The 27,294-nt window shown below is 48.9% G+C and overlaps 2 protein-coding genes across 3 annotated transcripts in view; one reads left to right on the top strand and one right to left on the bottom strand.

Annotated features, from left to right (window-relative positions):
- Nucleotides 1–3,395: 3,395 nt before the first annotated feature.
- On the top strand, nucleotides 3,396–18,399 carry PDHA1 (pyruvate dehydrogenase E1 subunit alpha 1). Of its 2 annotated transcripts, XM_054165911.1 has the most exons (12): nucleotides 3,396–3,573; nucleotides 6,420–6,434; nucleotides 8,893–8,961; nucleotides 9,926–10,099; nucleotides 11,201–11,327; nucleotides 11,798–11,889; nucleotides 12,917–13,009; nucleotides 14,280–14,435; nucleotides 14,992–15,063; nucleotides 15,801–15,868; nucleotides 16,929–17,037; nucleotides 17,995–18,399. In XM_054165911.1, exons 1-12 carry the CDS (start codon nucleotides 3,493–3,495, stop codon nucleotides 18,157–18,159), a joined length of 1,221 nt encoding a protein of 406 aa, XP_054021886.1. In that variant the 5' UTR covers nucleotides 3,396–3,492; the 3' UTR covers nucleotides 18,160–18,399. The 2 variants fall into 2 exon arrangements, with proteins under 2 accessions (XP_054021886.1, XP_054021887.1); XM_054165912.1 differs by lacking the exon at nucleotides 6,420–6,434.
- Nucleotides 18,400–19,262: 863 nt separating this feature from the next.
- The window catches only part of MAP3K15 (mitogen-activated protein kinase kinase kinase 15), a 62,276-nt gene continuing 54,244 nt past the window's right edge, over nucleotides 19,263–27,294 (bottom strand). The window contains exons 21-29 of the mRNA XM_054165909.1: nucleotides 26,881–27,058; nucleotides 25,683–25,857; nucleotides 24,197–24,382; nucleotides 23,217–23,322; nucleotides 22,349–22,559; nucleotides 21,194–21,306; nucleotides 20,936–21,033; nucleotides 20,732–20,808; nucleotides 19,263–19,682 (exon numbers count right to left, since the gene is read on the bottom strand). Coding sequence (XP_054021884.1) covers nucleotides 19,568–19,682; nucleotides 20,732–20,808; nucleotides 20,936–21,033; nucleotides 21,194–21,306; nucleotides 22,349–22,559; nucleotides 23,217–23,322; nucleotides 24,197–24,382; nucleotides 25,683–25,857; nucleotides 26,881–27,058 — 1,259 coding nt within the window. The 3' untranslated portion in view covers nucleotides 19,263–19,567. The remainder of the gene's footprint in view (nucleotides 19,683–20,731; nucleotides 20,809–20,935; nucleotides 21,034–21,193; nucleotides 21,307–22,348; nucleotides 22,560–23,216; nucleotides 23,323–24,196; nucleotides 24,383–25,682; nucleotides 25,858–26,880; nucleotides 27,059–27,294) is intronic.

A 27,294-nucleotide genomic window follows, 5' to 3' on the forward strand; every position in this document is an offset into this window, starting at 1 on the left:
CCACTTGTGTGCTCTCTCTCCTTTGGAGCTAACTGACCACTTACCCCTAGGAAGAAGCCAAGGCACAGTCCTGGAGGCTGCTGCCTGTGAGCAGCATGGATGAGGCATTGCCACCACCTTTCCAGTCTTACAAAGTGGAGCCAGCTCATCATGCCACCACATTCCCACAACACTGAGCATGTAGTACAGTCCCACTGAGCAATGACATCAGGAACAAGTTCTTTACCACGAGAGTGCTGAGACACCAGAACAGGCAGAACCAGATGTGGTTGAGAGCCTGCCCCTGGAGAAATTCAAGATCAGACTCAGTGTTGCCCTGGGCAGCCTGCTCTAGTTGGAGGTGTCCCTGCTGACTGCAGGGGGGTTGGACAAGATGACCTTGGAGGGTCCCTTCCAACCCAGTGCAATCTGTGAATGTCATTCAAATGCCACTCCATGGACCCAGTTTACCCCAAGCATTTTAAAATAAACAAACACAAATAAGAGCCATCACAATTTAAGGGGCTGCCATGTGGTGCCACACAGCAGACCTGGAAAAACATCAGTGTGAATACCACCCCACAGGAAATGAGAGTGAACTGATGTGACCTCAAACTGACCTGTGGCAGTCTTCTGGGAAGCTGCAGGTCAGTCCATCACACTGCTGCCTTTGGTGAGTTAGACCTATGGTAGTACAGGAAGAAAAACCAAATCAGACATCAATCTTGAGTCCTGAAGTGAGGTGAGGATTGATTTCACTTGGATGCAGCCCTCAATATAGGAAGGACATGGACTTGATGGAGCGGGTTCAGAGGAGGGTCACAAAAATGATCAGGGGGTTGGAGCACCTCTGCTATGAGGACAGGCTGAGGGAGCTGGGGGTGTTCAGCCTGGAGAAGGCTCCAGGGTGACCTAAGAGCAGCCTTCCAGTATGTGAAGAGGACCTACAAGAAGGATGGAGACTGTTTACAAAGGCCTGCAGTGATAGGACAAGGGGCAATGGCTTGAAAATAGAGCAGAGAAGATTAAGATTAGGTGTTAGGAACAAGTTCTGCACCATGGGGGTGGTGGAACACTGGAACAGGTTGCCCAGGGAAGTGGTTGAGGCCCCATCCCTAGAGATATTCAAGGTGAAGGTTGACAGAGCTCTGGACAACCTGATCTAGCTGAGGATGTTCCTGCTGACTACAGGGGGATTAGACTGGATGAGCTTTGGAGGTCCCTTCCAGCCCAGCCCATTCTATGATTTTGTGAAGATGGTGAACTGGGCTGATCCCCAGATCCTGAACACTGGATGGTCCCTTCTGTCCCAGCAGCAGATACTTGCAACAGCAGCTGCAATCTGAACTGTTATAACGTTTCAGGATCCCACCCAGAACAATAGAAAACAAAGAATTTTGGTCAGCTGCCATGTAACACACCCTGGATGTGGTAATCCTAAAGTCACACATGGCAAGGTGCTCCATTATGAAACATTACATCAGCATCTTTCATGACATCATTTCCTAGTGTTGCTCTCTGCTTATGACTTTATTATGTTTTCCTTTTCATTGTTTTCCTACTGCACGAATTGGCTTTCTGCTTTAGTTTTCTGTTGGACAATTTAATCATTGCAGGATGTTTTCAGAGGTTGTAGTGAAGGTATATGACTAAAAATGGGATACCATGAAAAGTAACAATTTGTGTAGGCAATGTAGGTCAATGCTTTACTGCATTTCCAGGGAGGATAAACATCACAGAATCACAGAATGGTTTGGCTTGGAAGGGACCTCCAAAAGCCACTCAGTCCAACCCCCCTGCAGTCAGCAGGGACATCCTCAACTCGACCAGCTTGCTCAGAGCCTTGTCCAGCCTGCCATGAATAGCTCCATAGATGGGGCCTCAACTACCTCCCTGGGCAATCTGTTGCAGTATTGCAACACCTTCATGGTGCAGAACTTGTTCCTCACATCCAATCGAAATCTGCTCTTCTCTCATTTCAAACCATTGCCCCTCATCTATCACTGCAGGCCTTTGTTTACAAAGTCCCTCTGCAGCCTTCCTATAGCCCCCTTCAGATACTGGAAGACTGCTATGAGGTCTCCCCAGAGTCTTCTCTTCTCCAGGCTGAACAACCCCCGCTCCCTCAGCCTGTCCTTGTAGCAGGCAGCCGGGGAAGGATGTGAACAGCAGAGTGGGGAACCAGATGAAGCTGTGTTTTGGAAACAGACACCCACTTTCTGCCCTCTCTGATGGAACCCAGGAGGTGTAGCTTGAGGAAGATCTTTTCAGTGCCAGGTATGCTTTAAACATTGAACATTTGTGCAAGAAATGTGCTGAGCTTTGTGGAGCCCTCATGCTCAGCAGACATGAGCATCTGTGACGCCAGCAAGTGAACACCATTTACTTTCTGTTACTGTTTGGGAGTTTCTGGCAGGTGCTACCTTTCAGCTGGATCTGTTCATTTTTCAGCTGCAGGGTGATGCAAGTGCTGATGTCAGCACTGCTCAGGGAAGTGGAACGAGGGGCAGGAGCAAACGGCCAGGTGTGAAGAGAGGGTTAGCAGTGCAAGTGGATAACCTGGTTTGGGCACTCCACTGCAAGCCAGCTTGTATCCCCACCCCCGTGAGAGCAGGGGGGAAGGAAAGAGGCTGGCTGAGGAATGAGGCAGCTGTGGTGCGATCCCGTTTAGTTACATCTTAACTTCCCAGGGGCGGGATGGCTGTGAAACTAAAAGGAACTGGTTTAACACTTGAGTTACTCTATGCATATGAAAATTAGGGAATGCTCTCGCAAAGACCAACTCGCGCGTAGCAGAGCTGGAAAGTACCCAAAGCCCTGTCACAGCCCCAGGCTATGGTGGACGGGAGACCAGAGGCAAGGACTGCAGCTGGGGGAAGTGGCGCGGCCAGGGAAGAGGTGACCTGTCCAAACCATCAGGCCGGCCAAGGTCTGCATGAACCCAGGTAGGTCTGCTAGACTGCCGAGGGTTTTGAACCAGTATCGTCTCTTTTCACACGTACAGCCGGGCCCGTGAGCCCCTCCCGCCTGCCAGGGGTCCTGGCGCCTCGCCCGCGCCCAGCCTCACAAACCCCCAGCCAGGGCTCTCGAGCGGAGCGGCCTCTGCGAGCTCGGCCCCGCCAGGCGCGGACAGTCCCACCGGCAAGAATCTCCCCGGCAAGAGGGCTCACCAAGCGGGTAGCCCTGACAGGGCCTCGGCCGAGGATCCACCTCTGGGTGCCCGACTGGCTACGGCTCGCCGCCGCTAGCGCCCCGCGGCGGGCAGCCTCTTCACTGGGCGGCGCCGCAGCCGCGCTCTGCGCATGCGCGCCGCCTGGCGGCACGCGGGGAAACGCAGCGGTCGGCCCCAGCCCAGGGGAGCGAGTGCCGGCCGGCGGCGCAGGCGCATCACGTCCGGGAGCGCCTCTGTGGGCCGGCAAAGGGGCGGGCGGCTGGCGGCGGCAGGCGGGGCGGCGGCTGAAGGAGACTTGAGGACGGGGGCCTACGCCAGGCACTGCCGCCCCTCCCCGCTCCATGCGCAAGATGTTGCTGGCCGTGCTTTCTCGGGTGCTGCAGGGCCCGGCCGGCGCCACTGCCGCCGCCGCAGGCAGGACGGTGAGTGCGGCCCTTCCCTGCCTCTCCGGAGGGCGGGCGGCCACGGGCCTCGCAGGGGCGCGGAGGGGCAGCGCGGGGCTGGCGCTCGCCCCTGCATCGGCAGTGGGCCGCGGCTGGCGGGGGCGGCCTGCGCCCTCGCTCCCCCGGCGCGGCAGCAGCAGGGCCTGGCCCTCCTGGGAGCCGGGCACGGCCGGCAGCCTGCGGGGCTCGGCCCGGTTGTACGCCACGGCTGCCGCGGAGAGATCCACGGGTTTGGCGTTTTGGAATAGCCTCCCCGTCACGGTAGCAGTGCTTCCAGAGGCGAAATAAAATAATAAGTGGGAGGATTTTTCCCCCCACTTAGTGTAAAATGCTGTGGGAAAGTAAAATGGTTGCTAGCTGCAAAGCCACTCTCCGTGACATGTGAAAAGTCCTGACAGTCAGTTGATGTCCCTGGAGGCTGGAAGGAAGGAAACATTACAGCCATCTTTAAAAAGGGTGAAAAGAAAAAGAGGGCCCTGGGGATGACTGAGCTGTCAGCCTCACCTCTGTGCCTGGAAAGAGCATGGAACAGATCCTCCTAGAAGCTCTGCTGAAGCACATGGAGGACGTGGAGGTGATTCAAGACAGCCAGCATGGCTTCACCAAGGGCAAGTCCTGCCTGGCTTTCTATGCTGGCATAACTACATCAGTGGACAAGGAAAGAGCAAAGTAAAGTTTACACGGATGCCCACATCTTTCTAAACTGGAGAGAGATGGGCTTGATGGGTGGACTGTCCAATGGATAAGGAATTGGTTAGATGATTGCGTGCAAAGGACTTGGAGTGATAGAATGAGGGGCAATGGTTTGAAACTGGAGCAGGGCAGATTTAGGTTGGACATCAGGAAGAAGTTCTTTACATTGAGAGTGGTGAAATACTGGAACAGGCTGCCCAGGGATGTGGTTGAGATCCTGTCCCTGGAGACATTCAAGATCAGACTGAACGTGTCCCTGGGCAGCCTGCTCTAGTTGGAGGTGTCCCTGCTGATTGCAGGGGGGTTGGACAAGATGACCTTTGAGGGTCCCTTCCAGCCCACTGCAATCTGTGACTCTGCAGGATCTGACTTTGTAAATACTTTTTATGCCTGCCCAGAGTGACAGTGAAGCAGACAGCATGGCTGCTGCCCAGGCATGAGATCCCTGTGGGGCTTATTTTCTTCATGAAGTTAAAATCTGGGACAGATGTACCTGTGGCTACCTGTGTGTGTTGTCAGGGGAGGGCAGAGCATTCCAGCCATGGGGCTGGGTGGATCGTGGGCCACTTAGCAGCCAGCAGCTGTGGCTGACCTGCCCAGAGACTCTTGTCAGCTCTGTGGGCAGTGATCTCTTTGCTGTGTATGGCTTTGGTGCATATAAAGTGTTCTGATTAATGTCTGAAATCTATTTTTTTTCTCAGCCCTTTGCTTTGCTTTATTTTACTGACATTTATTTTGACTGTCAGCACAGGTCAGATCCTAAACAGGGTGTAAACATTCTTCTCATTCCATGTCAAATTCGGCCATCTGACTTTCTGAGCTGCCTCACCTTGATTTGCTCAGCCTGCAGCCTCTTTTCATCTCATCCTGAAGTTTTTGCAAGTTTTGTTATGCTTTTGTTGTGTTATTTGTTGTGTTCTATCTTTTCTGTGTGAGCTTTCTTACATCTCCATTCTCTTTACTCCATTATAATGGCTGTGAGGAAAAATTAACCCTGCTGGAAAGGGAAAAAAAAGGCAAGATGCAGGTCAGTCTTAGGGGATGCTTGTTGCTAATGGGAAGTCAGATGAATTTTTGCCACTGAGAGTAAATAAATCAGTAACTGCATCTCTGTTCTGAAGCAGCTCACTTTTCCCACAAGAAATGGATCTTAGGTAAAGCAGGTAGGTACTGGATTCCTGAGAATGACATGAGAGCACAACATCTTCCTCTGTCTGTTGGAGCTGGGTACCTGAAAGTATTTTCACAGTATCACAGTATCACAGTATAACTAAGGTTGGAAGAGACCCCAAGGATCATCAAGTCCAACCTGTCTCAGCAGACCTCCCGACTAGACCATGGCACCAAGTGCCACGTACAATCTCCTCTTGAACGCTTCCAGGGACGGTGACTCCACCACCTCCCTGGGCAGCCCATTCCAATGATGAATGACTCTCTCAGTGAAGAACTTTCTCCTCACCTCGAGTCTAAACCTCCCCTGGCACAGCTTGAGACTGTGTCCCCTTGTTCTGGTGCTGGTTGCCTGGGAGAAGAGACCAACCCCTTCCTGTCTACAACCACCTTTCAGGTAGTTGTAGAGGGCAATGAGGTCACCCCTGAGCCTCCTCTTCTCCAGGCTAAAAATAACTCAGGATAATTCTGAATAAGCATAATACATATCGTATAATCCAGTTAACCAGTTTTGTAGCTAACAAGTAAAATATCTACATTAAAATGTTCAAATACAAGTGCCCAGAATTAGTCTCTTTACTCCAGGTACTTGGCCTGCTCCTGAAGTACTGCACTGTCCTCTAGTTCAACACCAAGTCTGCTAGGAATATCTAAATACTGATTTATTGTTGTTTTGATCCTAGTGATGCCCAAATATATAAATACACATATATATAAATATTTGCCTTGAATTAGTCCCATGCATTTCTAAAGCACCAAATAAACAGTAGTTTCAGTCCACAAAGCAGTATTTTCTGTATCTTCTGGGCAGCCTGCAGAGCATAGAGGTGGATTTCCATGAGGCAGTGATGTTCTAATTAGCTAATCATTTGCTGACTTCTCCTCTTTTTTTATTGTAGTCACTTACTCTATTTTTTTCTTCTTGTTTTCTTTCCCCCCACTTCTAAATGCTGCTAACCTAGGGAGCTGTTAGTGAGGTAAGGCCTGAATCAGTCCTGCCAAGGTTTGGTTTTGGTAAATGTGTTGCCTGTGTATCACAGCTTTTGTACAGACTCCTCACCGTCACTTCTCTGTTGCATCCAGGTTGGATGAGGCCTTGAGCACTTTAGTTTGAGAGGTGTCCCTGCCCATAGTGGGGAGGTTGGAGGAGATAACCTCTGAGGTCCTTTCCAACTTAAGCCATTCTGTGAGGCACAGCAGGGGGCTTGGAGCAGACGGCCTCCAGGGGTCCCTTCCAACTTCATCCATTCTGTGACTCTATGAATTCCAAGCTCTTGATTTACTTCCATCTCTGGAAGTCAAATAGCTTTTCCTCACTGGTGTTGCTGCTGCATTGTGGTAAACCGTGTAGAAATGGTTTAAATGAAGGTTAATCTGATAATGGGGCAGGGGGGTATCCCATAATTGCTAAATCACGTACGCAGCAGAGCAGGTAAACAAGATGGGTTGAGTTTTCCCTTGGTGGTTTTTGTTTGTTTCAAGCTTTATACCTATCAATCAGACTTCTCTTTTTTCTTGAGGCATTAACCTGGATATTCTCAAGAATTGGAGAGAATGAAGCTTCAGCTAAATGTACCTGAATTCCATGGAAATTCAGGTGTAAGTTAATTAGCAATGCAATTTTGCCCTGGGAGACACAGATTCCTTATGCTGTATGCATGGGCAGATGAGCATCATATCTGATCACAGGCTCACAGGATGTTAGGGGTTGGAAGGGACCTCTGGAGATCTTCGAGTCCAACTCCCCTGCCAGAGCAGGACCATAGAATCCAGCACAGGTCACACAGGAACACATCCAGACAGGGCTGGAAAGGGTCCAGAGAAGGAGACTCCACAACCTCTCTGGGCAGCCTGCTCCAGTGGTCTGTGACCCTCACAGTGAAGAAGTTCCTTCTCATGTTGAGGTGGAACCTCCTGTGCTGGAGTTTATATCCATTGCCCCTTGTCCTATTCCAGGGTGCAACTGAGCAGAGCCTGTCCCCTCCCTCTTGACACCCCAGCCCTCAGATATTGATAAACATTGGTTAGATTCCCTTTGTCTTCTCCTCTCCAGACTAAACAGCCCCAGGGCCCTCAGCCTGATGGTGATGCTGCAAGTTTCACTGATGCTGCAGTGAAACTTACAAACTTAGGTGTTCATTAGTTAATAGCTCTTACCTCTCTCCTGCCATGCCACCCTTTCTGCTGCTTTGTATTTCATGTATCCTCAGGCATGTCACCTTTTATGTTTCCGTGTAAGTAGTGGCTGTGCTGTTAATCTGCTTAAGTGACACTCTCTGCATTGTTATTGTCTTGCATTCCTCCAACTTCTCATCCTACTGAAAGGAAAGAGTGAGTAGTTCCTACTCCAGAAATGAGCTGGGGTTTTGTTTCATTTTTCCAAAGAAATCTGTTGTTCATTCAAGGCAAAATTCTGGTCAATGCAGAGCCATCAAAATCTTTGTGCCAACCCCAGGCACAAATCCAGGTTGGGTGCAGAGTGGGTTGAGAGTAGCCCTAAAGAAAGTGACTTGGGGGTTCTGATTGCTGAGAAGCTTCCCAGGAGCCAGCAGTGCCCTTATGCAGCCCAGCAGGCAGCTGTGGGGGCTGGGCTGCAGCCAGAGGAGTGTGGGCAGCAGGGCAAGAGAGGGGGTTCTGCCCCTGGGCTCTGCTCAGACCTCACCTCCAATTCTGCCTCCAGTTCTGGTGCCCCCAGGAAGAGAAGGACACAGAGCTGCTGGAGTGAGTCCAGAGGAAGCCACAAAGATGATCCAAGGGCTGGAACAGCTCTGCTGTGAGGACAGGCTGAGGGAGCTGGGGGTTTTTAGCTTGGAGAAAAGAGTATTCCAGGGGCACCTCAGAGCTGCCTTCCAATAGCTGAAGGGATCTTGCAGGAAGGCTGCAGAGGCACTTTTCCTGAGGGTGTCTAGAGACAGGACAAAGGGGAATGGTTTGGAGCTGAGACAGAGCAGGGTTAGACTGGAGCTGGGGAAGAAGTTCTTCAGTGTGAGGGTGGTGAGACTCTGGGATAGGCTGCCCAAGAAGGCTGTGGCTGCCTCCTCCCTGGCGGTATTCTGGGCCAGGTTGGATGAGGCCTTGAGCAGCTGAGTCTAGTTGAGAGGTGTCCCTAGGCATGGTGGGGAGCTTGGAGATGTTCCCTTCCAACCTAAGCTATTGTGTGATTTTATTTCAGATAATGAAGGGTGTTATACCTTTAACAGTCTATCCCTCCCCCCCCCCCCCCCATATTTAAACTCTGGGGTTTAAAGGATTTCTAGCACATAAGTACAAACCAGAAGTTCTCTTAATATTTTAGGGATATACTGCTGGTGAGTTTAAGTCACAGATGATTTCAGTTTGGGAGTTATGTTCATAATAGTTTGAGACTTCCCCTGCTTTTGCTTGATAATTCTGAGTAGTGCTCATGGTTTGGTTTTGTGTTTTGTTTTTCCCAAGGCCTCTCGAGTGCTGGTGGCATCGCGCAACTATGCAGACTTTGCAAGCGAAGCTACCTTTGAGATTAAGGTAAAGCAGCTCAATACTTAATATTGACATTCTATTTAAAGGCTTTTGGCATCTGGACTTGACCCCCCCTTATCTTTTCAGTTACAAAAATACTGGTTTATATTTGGAAACAGCTTACAGAATCACCGAAGCGTTCCAGTTGGAAAAACCCTCGGGATCACCAAGTCCAACCACTGACTCTACAAGGTTCACCCCTACACCATGGCCCCAAGCACCACATCCTAACCACCTTTGTACACATCCAGGGTTGGTGACTCCACCAGTTCCCTGGGCAGCCTGTGTCAATGTCTGACCACTCTTGCTGGGAAAAATGTTTTCCTAATGTCCAGTCTAAACCTACCCAGTCACAGCTTGAGGCCATTCCCTCTTGTTCTGGCACTACTTACCTGTGAGAAGAGACCAGCACCAGCCTCTCTACAACTTCCTTTCAGATAGCTGTAGAGAGTAATGAAGTCTCCCCTCAGCCTCCTCTTTTCCAATCTAACCATCCCCAGCTCCTTCAGTCACTCTCCACGAGATTTATTCTCCAGGCCCTTCACAGCTTCCTTGCCCTCCTCTGCCCTGGCTCCAGCACCTCCACATCTCTCCTGTATTGAGGTGCCCCAAACTGGACACAGCAGTCGGGGTGTGGCCTCCCCAGCGCTGAGTCCCAGGGGACAATTCCCTCCCTGCTCCTGCTGGACACAGCATTGGTGATCCCAGCCAGGATGCTATTTGCTTTCTTGGCCCCCTGGGCACACTGCTGGCTCCTATTCAACTGCTTGCCCATTAGCACCTCCAGGTCCCTTTCTGCCAGACAGCTTTCCAGCCACACTGCCCCAAGGTTACAAACCTTAACAGTTACTTTGACCTGTGAATGCAGGTTTTGCTGGCTCTCTGTTTTGGGAGGTATTGCACTCCTGAACTGCTATTCATAACCAGGATGAGTTACTTTGATGGCATAATTGCTTGTTGAACTTTGCAGCAGTGTGACCTCCACCGCCTGGAGGAAGGTCCTGGTACCACAGCAGTGATGACTCGAGAGGAAGGGCTCCACTACTACAAGACAATGCAGATGATACGGCGCATGGAGCTGAAGTCTGACCAGCTCTACAAGCAGAAGATTATCCGTGGCTTCTGCCATTTATATGATGGTCAAGTAAGATCTGGTTGTTTGCCCAAGAGGGTTTCATATTGCCTTACCTTATTGTAGGGATTTGAATAGAGTGGAATCACAGAATCAACCAGGTTGGAGAATACCTCAGAGATCACCAAGTTCAATCTATTACCTAATACCTAACACCTCCTGACAACTAAACCATGGCTCCAAGTGCCACAGCCAATCCTTTTTTGAACACCTCCAGGGGATGGTGACTCCACCACCTCCCTGGGCAGCACATTCTACTGGCCAATTACTCTTTGAGTAGAGAGGAAATCTAGAACTGTGTGTTTATGTACAGTGTCTGAAGCTGTTGCTGGATTGATGATGTAGTTCATTATTTCTTTAAAAGCAATGTCCTGGCACACAGGGAATCCCTGAGATCTTGGGACAGCAGTAGGAAGAAATAGAATCACAGAACCTGGCTGGGAGAGACCTCCAAGCTCATCCAGTCTAGCCCTCAACCCAGCACTTGAAGGGTCAACACTAAACCATGTCCCTAAACACCAGCTCCACGCACTGCTGCAACACCCCCTGGGATGGTGACTCCAGCACTGCCCTGGGCAGAACATTCCAATGGTAGAGAGCCCTTCCTGTGAAGAAGTAGGATCATGGGGCAGGTGAAGATGATCTGAATGTAAAGAATGAGCAACTGCAGGACCTGAAATGCCTCACATTTGGAGGCCCCCAGTCTCCTCCTCAAGCTTCACTGATGGTTTTTGTTGCAATATCTCATAGATTGTGTGCCCACTAGGAAGCAACAGCTAGAAGGACCTTCATGTACTCAGTGAAGCTTTGCTGCCTGTCCATTCCCCTGCCACTTTTGAGTTGCTGTTGTTCAAATCTTTAATTTGGGAGAGTAATGTGCAGTTTCCCCTGCTGCCTGCTTTTGTTAGTCACAGTCAGGTAGGAATTCAGGGGCCAAAGCTCTGATAGCTTGAGGCCTGCCACCCCTTGGGATTTAGGGCAGTGTCCTTTGTGTGCTCTTCTGTTTTCTGCTGCTATGTGATGTATGAAGGATCCTGTCTGGCCCTTGCCACACTGCTGGCTGGCAGCTATGTGCTTTTCTTCATTGCTAAACTTCCTTTTCCTTTGTAACAGGAGGCTTGCTGTGTGGGGCTGGAAGCTGCCATAAAGCCTACAGACCATGTGATAACAGCTTACAGAGCTCATGGCTTCACCTATGCACGAGGAGTGCCTGTGAAGGAAATCCTTGCTGAACTCACAGGTCTGTGCTAATTTAGAGGAGGATTTGCTTGCTACTGTACTTGGCTCAGGGCTTTTAAAATCAAATTCAAAATGCTGTTGGTGTAGAAGGCACACTGAGGCTTCAGAAGCAGTTTAGTGACAGCAAAATAAATCAGTTCTGTAATTCACAGCTTCACAGATTGCATTGGGTTGGAAGGGACCCTCTATGGTCATCTTGTCCTAACTGCCTGCAGGCAGCAGGGACACCTCCAACTACATCAGGCTGCCCAGGGACACATCCAGTCTGATCTTGAATGTCTTCAGGGTCAGGATTTCAACCACATCCCTGGGCAGCTTGTTCTCTCTAGGGAGAGGCTGCTGTGTCTTACATGGTGACAGCGAGATGGGCTTAGTGTTACTGACTTCAGGAACTGAATGAGATGTTCCCATTTGTACAGTATTTTTCCTCTGGAAAAAAATGAAATGAATTGCTTGTTATTCATGTTTCAGGTCGAAAAGGAGGATGTGTGAAGGGAAAAGGAGGATCCATGCATATGTATACCAAAAACTTCTATGGTGGCAATGGCATTGTTGGTGCTCAGGTATGGGCATGATTTCTGCTTTAAAGCAGGTGTTGAATGTGGCTCATGTCCTCTGTCAGTCTTTCCTTTTGTTGTGTGAGCTGTATGCAGATACCATTGCTCTGTGGCTGTGATGAAGAGCAGGTTTAGATTGGATGTTAGGAACAACTTCTGCACCGTGAGAGTGCTGGAACACTGGAGCAGCCCAGTGAGGCAGTGAGGCCCCATCCCTGGAGATCTTCAAGGTCTGAGCAACCTGATCCAGTGGAAGATGTCCCTGCTGACTGCAGGGAGGTTGGACTGAATGACCTTTGGAGGTCCCTTTAAACCCAAACCATTCTATGTCTTCATTCTTGTTTGCTCAGTTGCCACACAGATAAATCAGATGGAAGATTTAGTTAATGTTTACATTTGGGAAGTGCTGGAAATGGGTTGGCAATGACTTGTTTGTTGGGCAGACCTCTGCCAGTGTCAGCATCTCTTTGCAGCTGACAACTTCATAGAACTATAGAATTGTTAGGGTTGGAAGGGACCTCAAGGATCATCCAGTTCCAACCCCCCTGCCATGGCCAGGGACACCTCACACTAGATCAAGTTGCCCAGAGCCACATCCAGCCTGGCCTTAAAAACCTCCATGGATGAGGCTTCCACCACCTGCCTGGGCAACCTGTGCCAGTGTCTCACCACCCTCATGGGGAACAACTTCTTCCTAACATCCAATCTGAATCTACCCATTTCTACTTCTTTTCCATTCCCCCAAGTCCTATCACTCCCTGACACCCTACGAAGTCCCTCCCCAACTTTCTTGTAGCCCCCTTCAGATATTGGAAGGCCAAAATTAGGCCTCGTCAGAGCCTTCCCTTCTCCAGACTGAACCACCCCAACTCTCTGTCTGTCCTCATAGCACAGGAGCTCCAGCACTCTGCTCGTCCATGTGGTCCTTCTCTGGACACCTTCCAGCATGCCCATACCCTTCTTGTACTAGTTCTGTGTCTCCAACTCGTGTAAACATTGTTGTAAAATTGTGCTTTGTGTTGCTCTCTGATAGGTTCCTCTGGGTGCTGGGATTGCACTGGCCTGTAAATACTTTGGTAAAAACGAAGTTTGTCTGACCTTATACGGGGATGGTGCAGCCAATCAGGTAAAGGAGCTTTGTCTGCCGGGTCTCTGAGCAGGGCTGTGCCTGTGGGTAATCACTTTGTCTTCTGGGAACAATGTTTTGAGCTCTAACTTGCCACACAGGAGTTGGAGAGTAGCTTTACCTCTGTCACTGCAGTACCTGCAACCCTGGCAATGCCTGGCTGGGAGCTTAGGCTGATGTGTCCAGCAGGTCTAAAGAGGTTCTCTCCCCCTCTGCTATGTGGGAGGAAGGTGCAGCAGAACTGCCACTTTGGACTTCTGAAGGGCAGACCTGAAGGGCAAAGGAGTCCAGGAAGGCTGCACACTTTTCAAGAAGGAAGTCTAAAAGGCCCAGGAGAAGGCTGGCCTCCTGTGCTGTAAGAGCAGCTGTTGGCAAAGAACAGCATCCTGGCTGAACAGGGAGCTTTGGCTGCAGCTCAGAGGAAAAAGGAGAGCTGACCCAACAGGTCTAGGGAGGTTCTCTCCCCTCTGCTCTGCTGAGATCACGCCTGGAATATTGTGTCCAGTTTTGGGCTTCCCAGTTCAAGAGAGACCGAGACCTGCTGGAAAGAGCCCAAAAGAGGGATATGAGAATGATTGTGGGACTGGAACACCTCTTCTGTGAAGACACACTGAGAGCCCTGGGGCTGTTTAGTCTGGAGAAGAGAAGGCTGAGAGGGTATCTGATCAATGTCTATAAATATCTGAGGGGTGAGTGCCAAGATGAAGGTGCTAGGCACTGGTGGTGCCCACTGATGGGACAAGGAGCAAGAGATACGAGCTGGAACACAGGAGGTTCCACCTCTTTATTGTGAGGGTACTGGAGCAGGCTGCCCAGAGAGGTTGTGGAGCCTCCTTCTCTGGAGGCAGGGGGGTTGGACTGGCTGAGAAGACTGGGGGGACCTTGTAGCTCCTTTCAAATACCTGAAGGGATCCTGCAGGAAGGACGCAGAGGGACTTTTCATAAGGATGTCTAGAGACAGGATGAGGGCGAAGGGTTTGAAGCTGAGGCAGAGCAAGGTTAGACTGGAGCTGAGGAAGAAGTTCTTGAGTAGGAGAGTGGTGAGACTCTGGAATAGGCTGCTAGAAGAGGGGAGACTTAGCCTGGAGATTAGGAAGAACTTCTCAGTGAGGGTGGTGAGACACTGGAACAGGTTGTCCAGGGAGGTTGTGGACCACATTTAGTATTAAAATTTCTCTTAGCTAAACTTGTACTACTGAAGTGCTTTCTGCAGAGCTTGATGGCTGACGGCTGAGCTCCCTGCCCAGATATACCCCTCTTTTACTTTCAGGGCCAGATATTTGAGACATACAACATGGCTGCCTTGTGGAAGCTGCCCTGCATCTTCATCTGTGAGAACAATCGGTATGGAATGGGAACGTCAGTTGAAAGGGCGGCGGCCAGCACTGACTACTACAAAAGAGGAGACTTCATCCCAGGCCTCAGGGTGAGGGCAGTCACAGCTGCTTTTTTCTGAGGGGAATGGAAGTGAGGGGATGTTTGTGCACACACCTGCACAATACACACATGGATGGGTTCGTTTGTAAGTCTCTCCACAGCTCCCTGAAAGGAGGCTGGAGTGAGGCTGGGGTTGGTCTCTTCTCCCAAGTACCCAGTGACAGAATGAGAGGCAATGAGGTGGAGCTGTGCCGTGGGAAGGTTAGGTTGGACATGAGGAAAAACTTCTTTCTGAGAGAGTGGTGAGGGGTTGGAACAGGCTGCCCAGGGAAGGTGGTGGAGTCCCCATGCCTGGAGGTGTTCAAGAAGGTGTAGCTGTGGTGCTTCAGGATATGGTTTAGTGGCCATGGGAGTTGGGTTAGGGTTGGACTCAATGATCTTAAAGGCCTTTTTCAGCTTTAATGATTCTATGAAATATATTTATAAATATTTTTTTATATATAGGAAAACTTAAAACTGAATTCCTGTTGCATTTGTGGAAGTATGGAGATTGGAAGCTGTGAGGTTTGGCATTGTTTTGCCTCAGCTATGTTTCTGTTCCTCAGGTGGATGGTATGGACATTCTCTGTGTTCGAGAAGCAGCCAAGTTTGCAGCTGAGTACTGCAGATCTGGGAAAGTAAGTCTGCAGCCCTCATTCCTTTCCATAAGAGACATTCTTAGCCAGATCATTGCAGCATAAAATGTTCCTCATCTACACCATTTCCTCCAGTCACTGCTGAAAATTCCAGTTCATCTTTATTTCCCTTCTTTCTCTGCACTACTGAATCTGTAAAGCAATTCAGTTTGTCTCTGATTTCGTTAGAATTTATTAACATGCAAGTGGTAGTAACCAAGCATAAAGGAAAGTGTGCATCTGACTACTCTCTCATCATTTTCCACATTTCTATTCCTGCTAAATTCTGTTGTGAAAGGTGTTCTGTTAGATAGTTGATAAGACTGAAGGACAGGATGGGTGCCATCCAGGGGGACCTAGGCAGACTGGAGAGGTTGCCTGAGGAGAATCTCATGAGGTTCAATATAGCAAAGTGCAAGGTCCTGCAGCTGGGTCAGGGCAATCCTACATATCAATCCAGGCTGGGGGATGATGACATTGAGAGCAGCCCTGCAGAAAAGGACTTGGGGGTGCTGGAAGCTGGACACGAGCAGACAGTGTGAGCTTGCAGCCCTGCAGGTCGATGGCATTAGGCTGCATCAAAAGCAGAGTGGCCAGCAGGTCACGAGAGGTGATTCTGCCAGGACCAAAAAATGGATGCTCAAGGTGGTAACACTTTTTTGTTATCTTCTAAGTTATTCTTAATAAATACTAACAATGAACAATGATGTTATTAAAAATGAATATCTATTATTTCTTAGGGCCCTATTCTGATGGAGTTACAGACATATCGTTACCATGGCCACAGTATGAGTGACCCTGGAATAAGGTAATGGGACATCCTTTCTTGGCATGCACTGAAAACCTCTAAGTGTTCCATGTTCAAGATCATGCAACTCTGGCTTGGGGTCTAAAGGCCTGAAACTCTGCTTCAGTGCCTAAATCCACTGTGAGGTGCTTCTCCAGGTGATGTTGTCATTGCTGTGAGCAGCCTGATCCCTCCTCTCACTGGTAATCCATGGCCATGTCACATACCTGTTTTGCTTGCAGCATTAAGAGATTGACTTTGTGCTTGGTCTAAAACTAAATCAACCTTCTCTGCTTTCTATTGATAAAGGCCTGCTGAAAGCAGAATTCATGGTGTGTTCTAATGAAGCTTGGACTGAAAAGCAGCAGCAGCTTTCCCACAGTTTTAGGGTATTTCAAATCCTGCAAGATAAAATTCTACACACATGTGAAGGTGTCAAAGAGCTGGGAATTGTGCCAGATGACACAGCTGAATTGATCTGCATGAAGGAGATCCCAGTGTATCCCTCTGCTTCCTTGGAAACTTAGAGTGAATGGGAAGCACCACAGAATCATAGAATTACTGTCCTATAGCCCTCCTTCAGGGTGATGGGAAAGAAGAAATCCAGTCCCTGATCACTGTCCCAGGCTGGGATTGCTCTCCTTTCCCTGCTCAAGTCAAGGCACTTCAAGCTTGGTTGCTTCTTACAGATCTAAGAAGTGGTTTAGAAGTAGCTGGATGTTAGGAAGAAGTTCTTCACAGAAAGAGAGATTGGCCTTTGGAATGGGCTGCCCAGGGAGGTGGTGGAGTCACAGTCCCTGGAAGTGTTTAAAAGGCTGGATGAGGCACTTAGTTCCATGGCTTGGTTGACTGGATGGTGTTGGGTGATTGGTTGGACTCAAGGATCTCAAAGGTCTTTTTCAACCTGATTAATTCTGTGATTCTGTATGGTTCTGTGCTACCTCTTCACTGCTGAACGCTGCTCTCTCACTGAATGCCTGACAGCTCTTTGGTCGCACTGCTTCCACAAGTGAGCCGTGTCCAGACCCTCACCCCCGTTGAGGGATGCCACTGAAGAGGTCTTTCTTTGTTTTGCTCCTAGCTATCGTACTAGAGAAGAAATCCAAGAAGTGAGAAGCAAAAGTGATCCTATTACCTTGCTGAAGGACAGGATGGTCAACAACAACCTTGCTAGCGTGGAAGAATTAAAGGTACAGCTTTCAGGTGCTATTTAAGCATTCCCACACTTAATGATGTCTGAAAAGCACATCCTGGGGCAGTGGGCAGCACTTGCTCTTTGAAGGTCTTTAAAGTTTCACATCATTAAGTTTTGTTGCAGAGCAGCCATGGTTGCAGTCTGTTGGGAAAGCATTTTGGGTGGTGAGTGTAGCTCAGCAGTGCAAGGCTCTGTGGCTGTCAGTGTTTCCAAGGCAGTTCCTCTCATCTGCTAACCCCTGGAAATCAAAATTACCCAGGCTGCCTCAACTAGGTGTGTGTGTGGGGGGGAGTTGAGTCTCTGAAAGGGCTGTGAGCAGTAGTAAAACATCCTTGTGGAGGAGCCAGGACCCCTCTAATGAATGGAAGTAATTTCAGCAACTCTCTTTAAAGAAAACACAGACACTGACATATTGTTTGGTAGAATCAGAATAGAAAATGTAGAGGCTCCATGGGGTCCTGTTCCTCTGGTACTGTCCAAGTACTGCAGCTGAGTGGGGAGGGAGTTCTCCCAGGTTTTAAATTGATGTTTATATCCTTAACAGTAATTCAGACTAACAGTCATAAAATGGCTTGTGTTGGAAGGGCCCTCCAAAGGTCATCCAGTCCAACCTGCTTGCAGTCAGCAGGGACATCTGCCACTGGATCAGGTTGCTCAGATGTGTAATATCTCCAGGCATGGGGCCTCTGCTACCTCCCTGGGCAAACTGTTGCAGTGTTCCAGCACCCTCATGGTGCAAAACTTGTTCCTAACATTCAGTCTCAATATGTTCTTCTCTCATTTCAAACCATTGCCCCTTGTTCTGTCCCTGCAAGCCTTTGCAAACGTTCCCTTTGCAGCCTTCTTGTCCATCTTGCCCCTTCAGGTACTGGAAGGCTGCTCTTAGGTCTCCCCAATTCAAAATGCTGCCTATTCTGAGTTGCCTTCTAACCAGCATCTATTCTGTGTTTAGGAAATTGATGTGGCAGTAAGGAAGGAGATTGAGGAAGCTGCTCAGTTTGCTACTACTGACCCAGAGCCACCACTGGAAGAATTGGGTCACCACATCTACTACAACGAGCCCCCCTTTGAGGTGCGTGGCCCCAACCAGTGGATCAGGTACAAGTCTGTCAGCTAAAGGCCTTTTTCTTGGCATAACTTATTGACAAGAGAATATGAATGCAGTTACAGGAACTACACTGACTCAAACCCAACCTTTAAGCCTATTTAAAAGCTCTTTCAAAGGGGAAAAAAAATTGTGTAGGGAGATCCATCTCAGTCTGGACTTCCTTAAACACCTTGAATGTTATTTCAGAAGGAGCTAACCTAAGAAAAAGCTGCAATTTATTATTTAAATTGCTCTCTTATTTACTTTTCTGACTTGGGGTTGCTCAATGTGTTCTGTACAGTGTAAACACAAATAAACTTTGTCAACATTTCTCTAGTGCACCACTTGCTTTGTGCTTTGATCATGGAATAGTTCTGCTTGGAAAAGACCTCCCAAGATCAAGTCCAACCTTCCATGGCCCCAAGTGCCATGGCCCCATGTTTCTTGAACACCTCCAGGGAGGGGGACTCCACCTGTTCCAATGGATTAGTTTAAGGTCAGGAATTAGTTTAAAGTTAGAATATTTACGGGGTTAAAAATAATGGTCAACAACAAACTGCCCAGGCTCCAGTTTTGCAGGAAAAAAAAACCTTAGCTACCTGGAGATCTCAAAGAAGCAGGAGCACAGTCTGAAGCAACAGGAGTGACAGTGAGGGGGGATTAAAGGAGTGCTGGAGGTAAGACATGAGCCCAGTGCATTATTCTTCACAGTGGGGGAATCCTTGGGACATTGTTTTTGTGTTTTGAAAAGGATGTAAACAGAGGAATCTAAATAAATGAAGGACTTGTGGAACAGGTGAGGCTTGGTTCAGCTGTCAGAGAAACCTTGATGAGTCCTCAGCTACGAGTAAGGCTGACAGAGGAGCCTGGCAAACACTGCCACAGAGCATGGGAAAAATAAGGTTTTGGTTTTCAGGCATGATGAGCTGCACCATGACCCCAAAACCCACCCAAGATGCCCTTTAGCTGCTATCTTCTTGCTGTGGATAAGTTGTTAGTAAATGAAAACATGACACCAGGCTTTCCCTAGGAGTTGTTGGAGAGTACTTTTAATACAAAAAGTTATATACATTGATGTGTGACAGAGGGGACAGATGCTCTAGGATTATTTCTCTCCTCCCTCCTCAAAACAGCAGCCAGCAGAAGTGTTAACACAGGTTAAGCTCACACTTTGCAGAGTGCTAAAGCCAGGTCTGCAGAGGAAGGTCTTGTGTTAAGCTAATGCTTTGTTTTTGCATCACTAAGCATTTGGCTTCTGCATCACTCTGTCATAAATCATTGAAATGCATTGACACTGACTCACTCAAAAGCTGTCACTGGTCACTCTGTGTGACACTGGGCAAAGGAGCCAGGGGTTTGTGCAAAGCCTGCAAGGCCTCTGTACATCCAGATATATACAGCTAACAGTTAAGGGCTAGGAATGTATCTTTTGGCTGGGTTATTCCCATGTCACAGTCTCCCTCTCCGAAGCATTAACCTGCTGCAGTGGGGGCTTACCAGATGTTTGCCTGTGGTTCAGTATTGCATTCCAAAGTCTGCAGAGAAGACCACCCCTGTGTGAAGAAGAATGGAGAACAGTGAGAGGGAACTCCCTCACATTAAAGTAAAACCCAGACATGCCAGGGATATGCCAGTCATGACTGTACACAGAAAGCACTGCACTGCCTTAAGGCTCATAGATTCATAGAATGGTTTGGGTTGGAAGGGACCTTGAAGATCATCCAGCTCCAACCACCCTGCCATGGGCAGGGACACCTCCCACCAGCCCAGGTTGCTCAAGGCTTCATCCTGACCTTGAACACCTCCAGGGAGGGGACATCCACAACCTTCCTGGGCAACCTGTTCCAGTATCTCACCACCCTCACTCCAAAGAATTTCTTCCAGTCTAAATATGCCCTACTCAAGTTTCAATCCATTCCCTCTCATCCTATCACTCCCAGCCCTTGACAAAAGTCCTTTCCTGCCTTTCTCGCAGCCTCCTTCAGGTACTGGAAGGCTGCTCTAAGGCCTTCCTGGTGCCTTCCCTCTCCATGCTAAACAGCCCCAACTCTTTCAGCCTGTCCCTACAGGGGAGGTTCTCCAGCCCTCTGATCATCTTTGCAGCCTCCTCTGGACCCCTTCCAGCAGCTCCAGGTCCCTGTTCTGCTGGGAGCCTCAGAAGTAGAAGCAGTGCTGCAGGTGGGGTCTCAGCAGAGCATAGGGGCAGAATCCCTTCCCTGTGCTGCTGCTCTCCCTGCTCTGGATGCAGCTCAGCACACAGCTGCCTGATGGGCTGCCAGTGACCACTGCTGGCTCCTGGGGAGTTTGGCACCAACTGACACCCCCAAGGCCTTCTCCTCCAGGCTGCTCTTAAGCCATTCCTCACCTGGCCAGGATTTGTGCTTGGGATTGCCCTGACCCAGGGGTAGGACCTTGCACTTGGCCTTGTTGAACTCCGAAAGGTAAAACCTTGGAGTGAAGCTCAAGGATGACATCAAAGCAGTTGCTACTGACCTGGCACTGCCCTCTTTGGAACACCCTAGCTTCTAAAAAAAAAAGGGGGTTTTACAATGCAGTTTAATTAATGCAGCTGCTACAAATGAACCAAGAAGTGCTTCCTTACCGCAGCTGAAGACACCGCAGATCATCTTTAGTGATATCATTCAGGACAGCACTCAGGGTGTAATCTTCTTCAGCAAACTAAAAGGTAAATTCAGTCCTACATTAACATTTATTTTTACTTCTCATTATGACTGCAATGCCCTTTTTTGCTAAAAAGTGATTTTTTGGGGGGGGGTTAGTTATTTAAGGTGGGGTATTTTTTTACCCTCTTAATGGTCTCCAAGTCTGCTCCCTGTTGTTTCAGCCAATTCATGAGCTCAGGGTCTGCAGTGCCTCTGAAAGTTGCTGCAGGCCGTTGGGAGTCTACCAGAAAACAAAATGCAGAGGTTAAAATACACCTCAAAACCAGGGCACAAAGTGGTGGTTCTCAGGCTGCTGAAGCTTAAACCAGACAATCCTTCAGCCTTTAAACACAATCCACTATGTTTGTCTGCAACTGGCAGTGTGCAGGACCTCCTCATACCTTTGGGGTTAAGTTTCAAGCGCAGCAAGTGCAGCTCCTGAGTTTTTTGCTCCAGAGATTGGTGTAGCAGGGCCTGATACTCTTTCTCCTTGTGAATGAGGTTTTCCAGGAGCCTGTGAGCACGAGAGAGATCAAACACAACCAGACTGAGGCTAAGGCTGGCTGATAAAAAAACCCCCACATTAAGCATTTTGAATGGCTACCAAAGGACAGAGACACTTGAGAGATCCTGTCTTTGATAGCTTAGAGATTGCAGCTTGATTGTATGAGACTCAGCTCAGTGGTGGTACTTTAAGGCTTTCATCTTTGCAGAGTTTAGCTAATAGCTTGCAAAGTCTGTTCCTGGTGTCCTGCAGCCTCCCTGGGCAGAGTGGCTGCCTTTATGCTGTGATTTACTGCTGAGCAGTGTAACACTGGTGGTGTACCTGGGACTTTCTGCTCACAGATTGACATTCCATCCATAAAGATGAGCAGGAGCTTCAGCTGTTAACACACTGCCAGCAGCCTACAACTGTAACCCAGGAGAAACAGCACAGACTCTGCTCAGCTCTGTTTGTGCTGGGCCAGGACAGAGCTGCTCTAGCCTTTCCTTGCAGGAACAGCTTGAAGGGCACTACCAGTGGGGCAAGTGGCATCCAGGAAGCAGAAAGAAAACTGGGCAATTTGCAGAAGCCCAATTACTGAACAGTAGAATGCCAACATGACATTCTGCAATTAAAAAATTAATTACAGGGGAACAAAAAGTCATTCTGAAACTGTTAGCTCATGCCAGCAGTGCTGCCAGCACATTCTGGATCCACTTGTGCTCTGCTTCATCAAGGGGCAGTCTCAGAAGGTGAGTGGTATCTGTGCTATGTCAAAGAGTCACAGAGAACATCCAGCTTGAAGAGACCCCAATGCTCATCCAGTCCACCCAGGACTGAAGGGTGAACACTAAACCATGTCCCTAAGCACTAGGTACACAGCTGCTTAAACACCTCCAAGTATGGTGACTCCAGCACTGCCCTGGGCAGATCATTCCAATGGTTGATAACCTTCTCTATGAAGAAATATTTCTTAGTATCCAGCCTAAACCACATGTCACTGCAGAAAGCAATGTCTGAGAGCTTGTCACAGTGCCTGGAAATAAATCCACAGTTTTTATAAGAGGGTTACCTTAAGGTCTCTTGTTTAAGTCTGCCCAACTCCAGGCTAAGTTGCTGCTGAGCCTCCTGTGACACCACAGAACTAAGGGTGCTGACTCCTGATGTGGTGGCAGGATCCTCAGCCCTATTTTGTTCAGTGGGCTGGAAACTGTCCTCCACTTCATCACCATCCTTGTCCCCACCTTCAGTTTCTGATGCTGGCTCAAAGTGAGCTCGAAGCTCTGGTAAGAAGGAAACAGGTAAGAATAAGAATGGTTTTGGACAAGTATGTTTCCAGAGGCACTGCAGTTTGTCCTTTGCTATAATCACAGAACATTAGGGGTTGGAAGGGACCTCAAAAGATCATCCAGTCCAACCCCTCTGCCAGGGTAGAAGCACCTGGAGTAGGTCACCCAGGATTCAGCCTCCTCCTGAATGATGGTGATTTTTCTTAGCATCCCTCTGTAGGGCCTAATGATGCTCCTCACACTAATACACTCCCTCATCTGAGCAGTGTTAACCACCTTGGATCTCACTAAACCCTTGTACAGAGTCCTCTTCTTTCTTCCTAGAGAACTGCCAGCTGGGACTGAATTCAATTTACCTTTTTGTTTTGACCTGGTTGGAGTGCACTGGTGGTGCAGACCTGCTGGGTTACCTCCTCACTATGTGTATTTGTGCTGCAATTACAGCAGTAATCCGCCAGATGAACACTTCTCCCTCTACAACCTTCTAGCCCTCTGCCTTTGATGTTGTGGCACGTGGGATGCAGTTTTTAATGGCAGGCTGACAGGTGAAAACATCTGAACTGTTCCATTTGCTGGGGCTCTGTGATATGCAAACAGTCCTTAAAAAATACATTAGTAAGAAAAATCTGCTTTTCAGCTGCTTTGATTTACCTGGAATAAGGATGGTGACTGCTGCTTGGACTGCACGGCGAATGATGTTATCCATGGCAAACATCCAGTGGGGCCTTATTAGATGATTCCTCAATACTTTGTTCACCTACAAACCAACAAATAATCTTGTTTTACACCACCCCAGAGGAAGTTTGACACATTAACAGCCACGTGAGTCACTAAGACACTCCCACCTTTGAAAGCCTGCACAACAGATTTGACAGTTCTAGGCCAGAGCTTTTAACCTGTCCCCAGACTGTGGCGCTCAAGCCCCTGTACAGCACAAGAAGTAAAACAGGAAATGAAAGTAGGATCCAGAACAACAATCAGAGCTTGTGGGCAGTCTTTCAAGCACCATCACTCCCAGGTAGGCCTTGAAGTGACCTTGGAGTGACCACCTGAGGCTTCAGTACATCAGGGCTCTGTGCCCAGCATCATGCAGCCCTTTTGGGTGCTCATCTAATGCCTGTTGGATACACTCCAGACTTCCTCCTAGAGCAAGGCAACTTTCAGCCCTGGTGATCCACAGCTCACCAGGCAAAACCTGACCTTTGAACACTCCTACTTTTTCTTAGTCTTCCATACAGTCACCAGAGCTTTGTCTACTCCATACTGACCACACAGAATCACAGAATTGTTAGGGTTGGAAGGGAGCTCAAGGATCATCCAGTTCCAATCCCCCTGCCATGGCCAGGGACACCTCACACTACATCAGGTGGCCCAGAGCCACATCCAGCCTGGCCTTAAAAACCTCCATGGATGAGGCTTCCACCACCTCCCTGGGCAACCTGCTCCAGCATCTCACCACCCTCATGATGAAGAATTTCTTCCTAACATCCAATCCTCCAACCTTCCCCAGCAAGGGCAGGAGCTTCTGAGGAACTGGGGCAAGAAAGTGGCTGTTCAGTGTGAGCAGGGTAAGGAGGAAGAGTGAAGAAGCTGTCCAGGAAGGATTCCTCTGTGGCAGAGAAGGGACTCACCGCATCCTGAAATCCAAACAGCACCAGATGGATCTGGTTGATGGAAGTGCTGTCAAAGTCCAAATCCATCTTCAACTTGGATATGGTAGAAGCCATCACTCTCTGCTCTGGAGAGCGTATGAAATCCCTTAAAATCCCAATGATTTGCTTGATGTGGGCAACTGAAAGCTGCAGTTCTTCAGAGCTCTGGAGAAAAGATAATAAATGTGAACCAAGTGACTACTACAGGCACTAAACATCCCATTAGCAGTAAGGTTTTTAAGGTTTAGAGCTTTGCCCCAAGTCTATTTCACACTGATGCAAAGAAATCACAATGTTGTGTTCCTGCAAAACCTTCCTTTTGTGCCTAGTTTGGATTCATTTTAATAGCAGTTCCTATTTTCTAAGAAATAAATCAAGTGGCTGCCACAAAGGGAAGAGGGTGCAGGTAATAGCTCCAGGTGTCTGCAGTGTACTGCAGAGGGCAGCTCTCCTCCATACAAACAACAGAGTGAGTTATTAAGAGACCCACAGTTTTTAGATGCCATCCTTTCAATAAGCTGAATCTGAACTTGGATCTAATTAGGCAGAAATTTTGTTTCCTTAGGCAAGTGACAGGACTCAAAGTGTTTGTTCTGTGATGTGACATTCAGAACCCTCAGAGTTAAAGGCATCAAAGGGATAGGATGAGAAGGAATGGATTGAAGCTTGAGAAAGGGAGATTCAGGCTGGAGATTAGGAAGAAATTCTTCAGAGTGAGGGTGGTGAGACACTGGAACAGGTAGCTCAGGAAGGTTGTGGATGCCCCCTCCCCATGGCATTTCTTGGCTACAGCTTAACCAACTTTTCTTGCTCCTCTTTACAGACACCAAACTTTCCTACAATAGAAATTTACCATAATTTTTTTGAGATTACAGAAGCATAGAATGGGTTGGGTTGGACGTGACCACCAAAGGTCATCCAGTCCAACCCCCCTGCACTCAGCAGGGACATCCTCCTCTAGAGCAGGTTGCTCACAGCCTTGTCCAGACTGACCTTGGAGATCTCCAGAAACGAGGCCTCAAATGTCTCCCTGGGCAACCTGTTGCAGTGTTGCAGCACCCTCCTGGTGCAGAACTTGTTCCTCACAGCCAATCTCAATCTCCTCTGCTCTCATTTCAAGCCATTGCCCCTGGTCCTGTCCCTGCAGGCTGTTGCAAACAGTCCCTCTGCAGCCTTCTTGTAGCCCCCTTCAGGTACTGGAAGGCTGCTCTAAGGTCTCCCTGGAGCCTCCCACATCAAATGTCACAAAACCTCCTCCTTCAAAGAAATGCAGAGCCCAGCAGCAGGGAAAAGCTGATACCTGCTGCCCATTCAGCCAACAAACAGAGGCCTCAGAGACAGAAGCTATTCAGAAGGAACAATCCAAACACCTTCATTCATTAGTTTTCAGAGAAGGAACGACACCAACTGCCTCACCATTTCTCTTTTGAGGTGAGGAAAGGAAAGCTGAAGTAAAATTACCTACCTGTGCAATGCACTCCTGCAAATTGGAGGCAACTTTATTTTGTTCTTCCTTCAGGATTTTATAGAGTATGGCTCTGCGCTCGCTGTCCTTCCGCAGCAGGAACAGCCCAGAGTCCTTGTCCTCCACAGAAGGAGTGGAGCTCCTGTCCTCCAAAGCTGAGCCCTCATCAGGCACACTGTGTAAGCAACCAGGACACAAGCAGCAGAATTTTAGAATCAGAGGTTGGAAGGGATCTCCACCCCCCCTGCCCAAAGCAGCACCACCCAGGGTAGTCTGCACAGGAATGCATCCAGGTGAGTTTGGAAAGTCTCCAGAGAAGGAGTCTCCACAACCTCTCTGGGCAGCCTGGGTATTAATGAGATATAGGCAATATTTAAATTAACTGGTAACTTGCCTCCACAACTCACTTGCTGTTTATTAGCACACATCCTTACCTAGGAACAGCCTCACAGAATGGTCTGGGTTGGAAGGGACCTCCAAAGGTCATCCAGTCCAACCTCCCTGCACTCAGCAGGGACATCCTCCACTAGATCAGGCTGCCCAGAGCCCTGTCGAACTTCACCTTGAATACCTCCAGACATGGGGACTCAACTACCTCCCTGGGCAACCTGTTGCAGTGTTCCACCACCCTCGTGGTGCAGAACTTGCTCCTAACATCCAATCTAAATCTGCCCTTCTCTGGTTTGAAGCTATTGCCCCTTGTCCTGTCCCTGCAGGCCTTTGCAAGCAGTCCCTCTGCAGCCTTCTTGTACTGGAAGACTGCTCTAAGGTCTCCTTGGAGCCTTCTCTTCTCCAGGCTGAACACTCCCAGCTCCCTCAGCCTGTCCCTGTAGGAGAGGTGCTCCAGCCCCCATAGTTTTTCATGGCCCTCCTCTGGACCCGCTCCATCAGGTCCATGTCCTTCCTGTGTTGAAGGCTCCAGAGCTAGATGCGGTATTCCAGGTGTAGTCTCACCAGAGCAAAGTGGCAGAATCACCTTTCTCAACCTGCTGGCCACACTGCTTTGGATGCAGCCCAGGCTGCCATGAGCCTTCTGTGCTGCAAGCTCACACTCTCTGCTCATGTCCAGCTTCTTGTCCATCAGCACCCCCAACTCCTTTTCTGCAGGGCTGCTCTCTATCACCTCATCCCCCAGCGTGTACTGTTAGTGAGGACAGTCATCATGCGATAAAATAGAATGTGAATTTAAATGCTTTACCTTAGTAAGTGGGAAATGGGATGCTTTGTCTGGATCTCTGAAATGGATCTCTTAGGCCTTTCAAAAAACATCTCATGCTGTAGGTCAGAGTCTGGTGAGACAGAGCCATGCTCGCTGCTGCTGCTGCCGGCCTGCTCCCCGGGGCTGGGCAGTGGGAGGGATGCAGTGCGGCTGGAATCTAGGAGCAGACATTGCAAAACACAGAACCAGGCAGGAATGGGCAGCGTGCTCCAAACAGCTCTGATCACCTTTGGTGGCACCAAGGCCTCATTTTACCAAAGAGCTGAGGGAGAGGGAACCTTGCTGACAGAAAGCAGCAACACAACTCCAGTCATGTGTATTGAGCAGTAAAAGGTGTGAGGAGCAAACTGCTGAGCTCAAGGAGAGCAAAGCTGCTGGAGATACTGCTATGGA

Source organism: Dryobates pubescens, chromosome 12 (genome assembly GCF_014839835.1).
Source record: "Dryobates pubescens isolate bDryPub1 chromosome 12, bDryPub1.pri, whole genome shotgun sequence".
Lineage (NCBI taxonomy): Eukaryota > Metazoa > Chordata > Aves > Piciformes > Picidae > Dryobates > Dryobates pubescens.

What these genes read in the sequence shown, in the direction of transcription:
- PDHA1 (XM_054165911.1), top strand. Translation starts at nt 3,493, where the DNA reads ATGCGCAAGATGTTGCTGGCCGTGCTTTCTCGGGTGCTGCAGGGCCCG. An exon ending in AAGCTACCTTTGAGATTAAG is followed by an intron (nt 8,962 to 9,925) that starts GTAAAGCAGCTC and finishes TGAACTTTGCAG; the next exon opens with CAGTGTGACCTCCACCGCCT. An exon ending in GCCATTTATATGATGGTCAA is followed by an intron (nt 10,100 to 11,200) that starts GTAAGATCTGGT and finishes CCTTTGTAACAG; the next exon opens with GAGGCTTGCTGTGTGGGGCT.